Here is a 9827-nt window from a genome sequence, read left to right as displayed (position 1 = left end):
AGGCCCATTACATTATCACAGCATATTAGCTTTACTTGAATTGCCCTGCCAATGCATTGTTGTTCAGGACATTTTTTAAATTATATTTAAATTATATTATATTTATATGATCACACCCGTAATAGATCCGTTGTTGTATTACTTGTGAGGCCCAGCTGAGTGAGCTATAATTTACTTTTTATTTTTATTTTCCTGGGCTGATGGTGCCTGCATCTGATGGTCAGTCTCAGCAGAGGGAGAGAGCAGCAGACTGAGGGTCCGCTTCTCAACATCTCTCCACTCCCCCTTTCCACCACTGACACTGACCAAAAAGGGACACCGTCTTCCAGCTGATGGCAAAAACTCGAGACGCACAGCATTATTTCTGCCTCATGCACAAATTCATGTTGTTACTCCTATGAACAGAGAAAGTGAAATATTCCTTGATATTAAAAAAGACCCAACAATTATAACAACGCAAGCATACCGMTACACTTTCCTACTCATTCATTACTACTGAAGTGCTTGTTGTAGCGCTGAGTGGAAATAGGAAGAATGCTAATTTTATGGCTTATAAAAGTGTTGAATACAAAGTGTTGACAGTGCTGAATAACAACTTAAACATGAACTCACTCATTAAAACAGCAGCTCTTTGCTGTAATAGTTGACAGTCTCTCTAGTCATTGTTTTAAATGTTTTGAAATCTCACAGCTACAACTTTGCTGTAGCTTTCTTTTATGCCTGCTACGTTACTGCAGACACGGTAATCTGAGTCATCCGATTGGCCAGCGGTAGGCCTATAGTGTACTTGATTTGCTCTCCGGGCCCACCGGGAAGGCAGAGTTTGTACCTTCAGACACATGAAATGGTTAACAATGTCAACAGTTTGCCTACCCGGTGCTCAGGGCTGCTGAATCAGGTGCACCTACCGCCAACAGCCTGAGACGGGAAAAACAAAATGGGAACACAAGGCTTTTTTATTAGGTATTTTACAGAAATGTTTTGCCATCGACTAGGAATTCCTTGGAGATTAACCAGTCGATCGCAATCGACAGGGCCCTGGTCAAAAGTAGTGTACTATAAAGAGAATAGTATGCCATTTGGGATGCATTCATTGTATAAACTATAATAACATGATTAAAGGGCCACTCCCTAATTCTTACTCTAACCCCTCAATAAAATGTAAACAACACAATTAAGGTTGATCTCAACATTCACATTTTTATTGCATGGTTGTTATCATATGCCTACACACACACATCAGCATTTATCAGTAAGGTATGATTAGGTACATTCCCTAACAATGTTGTAAGGTAGGTCCAGTTTACTTGATGTACAAATATCAACATTCGCTTTTGTCAATGCAACAGCCAGCATTCAGGGATCTTAAGTAGGATGGTGCTTTACTGTAAGTTTGTTCATGTCAATTAACCTAACATTACTTACTGTCTCTTCGATATCGCTAAAACATTGATACTGATATCTCCAAAGAGCATTCCTAAATTATGTTTTTTGTGCTCTTCTGAATGTCTTGACTTGAATCTTACCACAGGAGTCTTCAAGGTTTCTGAGGTTTAGTGCAAATCTGAGAAGAAATTAAGGCAACAATATAAATATATCAAAAATAGTTGTCGTGATAGACCTTGCTTTACTACAAAAAAGGTAAAAAAGTTTTGTCCTCGATGAGAGTCAGAGACAGATTTTTCAGCTCCTCGGGGGAACTGACAGTCTTATAACCAAGCTCCTGTAGAACTTGCTGACACACAGTCTGTGTGTAATCAACCATGTCATAAGACAATTTGAGCCTCCAGCTTTCCGCATTGGCAGCTGAGTCCCGAACAGTGCCGTATTTATGCTTGGCGGACAGATCGTTGCTTCCCCTGGTGTTGTTCTGGATCCAGTCGCCGACGTTCTTGTCCATGATCAGACCCAGGTATTCATAGATCTCCTTGGTCTTCTGGAGCGGGTTCCTGGCCAGGTCCTCATACCTGACCAACATGTACCTCCCTTTGAGCCAGGGGGGCCTGCTGAGGCCCGTGATCACAGAGCCCAGGAAGTCCTGACAGACCATGGTGAGCTGGGTGAGGTCCAGGTTGTAGGGCCTCCTCCCAGTGGCCCTCCAGATCCTCCAGAGTCTATAGGTGTCCCTGAAGGTCTCGATGCGGGAGGCCAGGATCCCTCGGGGGTCCCTGACCAGCTGGATCACCTTGAGGTTGAGCCTAGGGTCCTCCACCAGAGCCCTGAGGTCACTCACCTCCGGTATCCTCACCGTCTTGATGGCCACATGGCGCCGCTCCCGGCAGGCGTCCGACGCCAGCGTCATGTTGAGGCCGCCACACCTCCTGACGCACTCTCCTTCATCGATGTTCAACTCTCCAGGACTGAAGGCGTCGCAGACGGGCAGGGAGCACAGAGCCTTACTTGCTCCCCTCCGGAACAGCTTATCTGTGCTGTGATTGGCCGGCTGGGGTTTGATGTAGCTCTCCAGGAAGTAAAGGTCACAGTCGTAGAGGCTCCGGAGCAAGTCCCTGCTGGCCCCCAGCATCACCCTAGTGTCGCCTGCCGTCCTGCTGTGGGACAGGCGGGGGAGCAGGGTGGTCTGGACATGGTAGAGCGGCTCAAACAGATAAAACACATCCTGGTGCTGGTTGAACAGCTGACCCACGAAGGAGCTGCCGCTGCGGGTCGTGGCCAGAATGAGAACGTGGGTCTTCCTGGAGACGTTGGAGGTGAAGTAAAGGAGGTCGTCACAGATCCGCTGGTCAAAGGACGAGTCCACCGCGTCCTGCCACAGCATGCCGCAGTTCAGAGGGTTTGAGACTGTCACTGGACACATTTGGAATGGCTTGGCTGTGAACGTCCTGATGGCTGTGTACTGGATCGCTATGGACAGTAAGGCTAGCAGAATCACAGCCTTCCAGGAACATTGCATGGCTGAATTCATTCATTTAGATAGATGATACAGTCTGTTCAGATCCTGTTGGAGCAAAAAAAAAAAAAAAWATATTAGGATAACACTTTTAGAATGATTATTCGTGCTGTATAGAATACCCACACATAGACAGAAAGGCGCAGCAAAACAGCTTACATTTATACAGTCTCACTACAAAATAAAAAAGTGAAAGTGTTTTGAATCCCATAGATGTTCTTCCTAGACAGTTACTGTGGTGACCTTACAAAACGAATTATAATTGTTGTTTTGTAGAACTGTAATAAAGGGGTTACATTTATAATATAATATAATATATAATACTGTCAAATACATAAATCAAACCCAAGTTTGATGTTTTGTTGTTATTGTTGTTATGTTCCATAGCCTTTCTGTTCTTTAAGCAGCAGGCAACCCCAAATGACAGTGTATGCATTCAGATAGCGCACAACTTCAAAGCCTCTAGGATTCCCAGGGTCTAAGATTCCATAATGTAGATTCTAATTTACATAATGGTCATATTTGATGTAGATTCCATCTGAAAGAACCTCGCCATCTTCAGATCTCTAACGGCAGTAGGCCTAATGCAATCATGTGCTATTTATACTGTAAGGTCTTCTATAGTGGACTACTATCTCTAATCCCTATACTCCACAGATAAGAACGATGGTTTTTAGCTTCAAAATCAATTGATCTAAATTACAAATAAACGTAGCGTAGAAGTTGTTGGTCAATGCTGGTGGCACACAACCCATAAGTCTAAATGTGTCCAAAATAAACATTTATTTTTACTCTGTAAATGTTTAGTGTTTTATTTTCCCTTAGAATTAAAAGCTATATGCCTATTATGTAGGTGTAGGAATTCAGGGATCTCATGCAGTCTAATGCAAAGACACTGCGATAAAAGGCTGCCGGCACCTGTGGAAAAGTAATTTCTCGCGCAACGCCAAGTCACAGGATAGATGTGACAGCGAACAATTGACGACAGCGCCGAGATGTGATTTACCGCAGTGCAACAGAATACGCTTTCATTCAAAGATGATTAGCCTACACAAATGGGCTAGACGTCTAGGCATGGCCTCAATAATACTTTTTACGTTTATAAATAACCAAATAACGGTCATGTTATTCTTAAGAGCCTACACACAAAACACATTTTAAACATAAATGAAAGAGATCAACCTCAAAGCATCCAATAAGCTACTTTCTTACCTCATAAATTCATAGTGGGCAAAGGCAGGTGCTCGTGAAAAACACCATAGAAAAGCAATGCAACGGTTTCAAATGTCGTCACAAAAATCGGGTATTTTAGGACTAAACATTCTTGAAGGGCAGCTGCCCTGTCTTCTTCCCCCGTACATCTGAATAGCACATCGAGAGAAACTGTTCTCTACAGATAGAAGAGTCACAAACAGTCAGTGTTAAATAAGGAAAATATCATGATAAGGGAAATTAGTCGAAGCGCCGGGCAGAATAAGAAAATTAAACTCCAACAGGGTAGAATAGATTAGAGAAGGATGCTGCGACCGCAGCCTTCGCAAAGCCCGCCGCCGTATATTCCAGATTGCCTTGACTAATGTGCGTGTTATAGCCTAGGCTATGGCTTGGTGGTGTGGCTTTGTGTGAGGTGTGCCAACCAGAGCCCGTTCTGGACCACCCCAAACCTCCCCTACATCTCCCCTCCTACCCACAGCCCCTGGCAAAGCACACGACTTGGTCACGAATATATATATATTTTTTTTAAATACAGAATATAGCCTAAATTATGATTTAGACACATACACATGGAGGAGTTGGAGGTCAGCAGATCTTGCTTCAAATGCATACATATTTGTATTTTAAATACTTATTTTTATATGCATTTGAGTACTATTTTCAAATACTTTATGTATTTAAAGTTATATTTAAATAATTTCCTATAAATACTTCGCTATTTGAAACTACGTTCTAATATATTTGTTAAATACTGAGATTTACAATCAGTATGAAGACAGGGCATATGCAAGGCATCGATTAAGTCTAGTATAAAAGAGAGAGAATGCGTGAGAGAGAGACTGTACGAGAGAGAGACAGAGAGAAACAGAGAGAAAGAGAAAGTAAATGACGTCTGATATAGCAGGGACTGAATATTACATTTTCAATGTCCATTGTCACACTGGGGATTCTGGGGATGACGCAGCAGTATGAAAGGGATAGAAGAAGAATCCGGATTCCATCTAAATCGCAAGTCGGCTGGATATTAATGAATATTCTGTTCTTCTAGTTGCCCTTGTGTCTTACAAAATATGAACATCTGATTATGTAGCATACTGCTCTGATATTAGCTCAGCAAACAATGGCCTTTGCTTTAGTGGCAACTGAATGACAATCTCAAGGTATACAGTGCATTCAGAAAGTATTCCGATTTTTTCCCCACATTTTGTTACATTACAGCCTTATTCTAAAATGTATTAAATCGTTTTTACCCCCTCATCAATCTACACACAATGTCCCGTAATTACAAAGCAAAATCAGGCTTTTACAACATTTTAGCAAATTTATTCAAAAGAAACCCCGGAAATATCACATTTACATAAGTGTTCAGACCCTTTACTAAGTACTTTGTTGAAGTACCGTTGGCAGCGATTACAGCCTGGAGTCTTCTTGTGTATGACGCTACAAGCTTGGCACACCTGTATTTGGGGAGTTTCTCCCATTCTCTGCAGATCATCTCAAGCTCTGTCAGGTTGGATGGGGAGCGTTGCTGCACAGCTATTTTCAGGTCTCTCCAGAGATGTTTGATCAGGTTCAAGTCCGGGCTTTGGCTGGGGTACTCAAGGACATTCAGATTTGTCCCAAAGCCACTCCTGTGTTGTCTTGGCTGTGTGCTTATGGTCATGGTCCTGTTGGAAGGTAAACCTTCACACTATTCTTCACCCTATTCTGAGGTCCTGAGCGCTCTGGATGAGGTTTTCATCAAAGATCTCTCTGTACTTTGCTCGTTTCCTCCAGACGTGACGCTTGGTATTCAGGGCAAAGAGTTCAATCATCAGATCAGATAATCATGTTTCTCGTGGTCAGAGTCCTTTAGGTGTCTTTTAGCAAAGTCCAAGCAGGCTGTCATGTGCCTTTTACTGAGCAGTGTCTTCCGTCTGGCCCCTCTACCATAAAGGCCTGATTGGTGGAGTGCTGGAGAGATGGTTGTCCTTCTGGAAGGTTCTCCCATTTCCACAGAATAACTCTGGAACTCTTTCAGAGTGACCATCGGGTTCTTGGTCACCTCCCTGACCAAGGCCCTTCTCCCCCGATTGCTCAGTTTGGCCAGGCGGCCAGCTCTAGGTAGAGTCTTGGTGGTTCCAAAATTCTTACATTTAAGAAAGATGGAGGCCACTGTGTTCTTGGGGACCTTCAATGCTGCAGAAATGTTTTGGTACCCTTCTCCAGATCTGTGCCTCGACACAATCCTGTCTCTGAGTTCTACGGACAATTCCTTCGACCTCCTGGCTTGGTTTTGCCTCTGACGTGCACTGTCAACTGTGAGACCTTATTTAGACAGGTGTGTGTCTTTCCAAATCATGTCCAATCAATTGAATTTACCACAAGTGGACTCCAAGCAAGTTGTAGAAACATCTCAAGGATGATCAATGGAAACAGGATGCACCTGAGCTCAATTTCGAGTCTCATAGCAAAGGGTCTGAATAATTATGTAAATCAGGTATTTCTGTTTTTTATTTTGAATACATTCGCAAAAAATTCTAAAAACTTTATGGGGTATTGTGTGTAGATTGATGAGAAACCAAAATAATTTGATCAGTTTTAGAACTTTAGAACTACTTTCCGAATGCACTGTATATTTAAGTATTAATGCCAGAGAAGTCAGTGTTTGGTGGATATATTGACAAGGGTGTTGTTAGAACCGAGACAAAGTCGAGGTCCTGCATACTGTGGCAATATATTCTCAAAACACCGGCTTCGAAGGGCATTATCACTTTTATCCAGCGGGTTACCAACATATTCAAATAATGACAGACATATTTTCATTAAAAGCTTTATTTTGATGAATTTATTCATACTATTTCATCCTACCAGAAGATATAGTCCCGAACTCAAATCTAGCGTGGCTCCCCAAGCAAGCCGACTTGTCGTTCGTTCTATCGGTTTGTTTGCCAGAGACTCGACCCAGTCGTTCCATCTTTTTGTTCTGTATCTATGGACGCGACCCAGTCGTTCGTTCTAAATGTTCCATTGCCATACTGGCTGGCAACATTCTTATCCCTTGCTTGCTAGCTAGCCAACTATGGCTAACTTATAGTCACGTCAAAAAAATGCAGCCAAAATAACAGAAAAGTGTCTGCATTTGCATTTGTTTAAGCTGTTTTCTAGTGACATTTATTTGGATACATCCATAACGATGAGCTAATGAGGCGCTATTTCGCCTGGCATAGAAAATGTGCTCTCTCGTCAGGACACTGTTGTTCAGAGGAGCTAGCCAACAACACAGCTAACACAATCACAATTTGTTTCATTTGATCTTTTTTAAATTTACATTTCTTTGTATATATCCATAGAAAATGATGCCAGGTGATTCATGATTTCAACTGGCTGAGAAACGCTGCCTGTCTGTCTCTCGTCCTGACTCCCGACACATCCATTACTATTGGACAGATGGAGATCAAATTTGTATATTGAAACCATGTTGCAAATATTGGAGAGACAGACCGCATGGTTGATATACATTTCTACCCTCTCAATATTCACTTTCTCACTCAGTCAGAGTGTGTGTGTCTGCGAGGCGTGCGTGTGTGTTACGGTTTGTCTAATGAATACAATCTAAGCCTGATCTTTTGATTCCAGGATTGCTGGAAGGACTGTGAAGCATAAGTGTAATAGAGCAGTTTGAAGTGGTAATGTCATCRGCCTGTGAAGGACAAGGGAGGGAAGAGATAAAGGAAAAACTAGCTGTCATGTTAAAGGACAATGTAGGCATCTCTCCATGAGAGAAATAGAAAGAAAATGTCCCTTTACATGTTTAACTCTCAAACCGTCAGAAGCATTGACTTTAATCTGTGTTGTGTGGGCTTAATAAAGGGAGACCGCGCTTCCTGATTTAGATTTGGTTCATTAAGAAATGCTAACGGACATGGCTGAATTCAAACGTGAGTTGTTTTCTCCTTCGCGTACAGTTGGTCAGGCTGTTCATTTTCGACTGTGGCATGTTGCCCAACTTCTCTTCAATGGCTGTGCAAAGTTGCTGGATATTGACGGGACCTGGAACAAGCTGTTGTGCATGTCAACCCAGAGGATCCCAGACATGCTCAATTGGTGACATGTCTGGTAAGTATGCAGGCCATGGATGAACTGGGACATTTTCAGCTTCCAGTAATTGGGTACAGATCCTTGCGACATGGGGCCGTGCATTATCATGCTGAAATATGAGGGGATGGTGGAGGATGAATGGCACGACAATGGGCCTCAGGATCTCGCCACGGTATCTCTGTGCTTTTAAATTGCCATCAATAAAATGCAATTGTGTTTGTTGTCTGTATTATTATGCCTACCCATACCATAACCTCACCGTCRCCATGGGTCACTCCATTTACAACGTTTACATCAGCAAACCACTCGCCCACACGACACCATGCACAGGGTCTGCGGTTGGACATACTGCCCAATTATTTAAAACGACGTTGAATGCGGCTTATGGTAGAGAAATTAACATTCAGTTATCTGGCATACAGCTCTGGTGGGCATTCCTTCTGTCGGCATACCAATTGCATGCTCCCTCAAAACTTGAGACATCTGTTACATTGTGTTGTGTGACAAAACTGCACATTTCAATTTTCCCCAGCCAAAGGTACATCTGTGTAATGATCATGCTGTTTAATCAGCTTCTTGTTATTGTCACGGCCGTCGTCGTGGAAATGACCGGACCAAGGTGCAGCGTGGTGAGCGTACATGTTACTTTATTTATGAATGTGTCGCCAACAAAACAAGAAACAAAGAAACGACCGTGAAGCTTACTAGGGCTATAGTGCCACCAACAAAGATAACTACCCACAAAATACAAAGGATAAAAGGCTGCCTAAGTATGATTCCCAATCAGAGACAACGATAGACAGCTGTCCCTGATTGAGAACCATACCCGGCCAAAACATAGAAACAAACAACATAGAATGCCCACCCCAAATCACACCCTGACCTAACCAAATAGAGAAATAAAACGACTCTCTAAGGTCAGAGTGTGAACAGTACCGCCCCCCCCCCCAAGGTGCGACTCCCGCCGCAAACCTGAACCTATAGGGGAGGGTATGGTGGGCATCTACCCTCGGTGGCGGCTCCGGCTTGGGACGTAGCCCCAGCTCCAACTCTGGCTCCCCCACTTTGGTGGCGCCTCTGTGCGGGGACCCTCGTCGCCAACCCCGGACTGGGGACCCTCTCTGCAGGCCTGGACTGGGGACCCTCGCCGCATGCCCCGGACTGGGGACCGTTGCTGGAGGCTCCGGACTGGGGCCGTCGCTGGAGGCTCCGGACTGACCCGTGGAGCAGGCACAGCATGAACCGGGCTGTGGGGGAGCACTGGAGATCTGGTGCTTAGACTTTGCACCACTCCTCTTGGCTGAATGCCCACTTTAGCCCGGCACGTACGGAGCGCAGTCATAGGACGAACCGGGCTGTCACAGCGCACCGGAGACACAGTGCGCAGAGCCGGCGCAGGACTCACCGGCCTGTGGAGGTGACTGGAGGTCTGGAGCATAGAGCTGGCACAAGACGTGCGGGGCTGGGGAGGCGCACAGGAGGCTTGGTTACTGGGGCTGGCACAGTCTTCACCAGACGGCTAGCACGCACCTCAGGACGAGTATGGAGAGCTGACTCAGGTGACATTAAACTGAGGACACGCTCCGTAGGGCGAATGTCGTGCCTCATGCACCAACACAACAGC

General features: G+C 44.3%; 1 protein-coding gene across 1 annotated transcript; it reads right to left on the bottom strand.

Annotated features, from left to right (window-relative positions):
* Positions 1–1180: 1180 nt before the first annotated feature.
* On the bottom strand, positions 1181–4499 carry LOC111952822 (carbohydrate sulfotransferase 1-like). Its single transcript, XM_023971742.2, has 2 exons — positions 4121–4499; positions 1181–2956 (listed from the first exon to the last, which is right to left on the bottom strand). Exon 2 carries the CDS (start codon positions 2921–2923, stop codon positions 1631–1633), a length of 1293 nt encoding a protein of 430 aa, XP_023827510.1. The 5' UTR covers positions 2924–2956; positions 4121–4499; the 3' UTR covers positions 1181–1630.
* Positions 4500–9827: the final 5328 nt, after the last annotated feature.

This window comes from Salvelinus sp. IW2-2015, linkage group LG26, assembly GCF_002910315.2.
Source record: "Salvelinus sp. IW2-2015 linkage group LG26, ASM291031v2, whole genome shotgun sequence".
Taxonomy (NCBI): domain Eukaryota; kingdom Metazoa; phylum Chordata; class Actinopteri; order Salmoniformes; family Salmonidae; genus Salvelinus; species Salvelinus sp. IW2-2015.
This window is presented reverse-complemented; position numbering and strand designations above follow the sequence as displayed.

Excerpts from the sequence above, each read along its gene's own strand:
- LOC111952822 (XM_023971742.2), bottom strand. The coding sequence starts at position 2,923 with ATGAATTCAGCCATGCAATGTTCCTGGAAGGCTGTGATTCTGCTAGCC.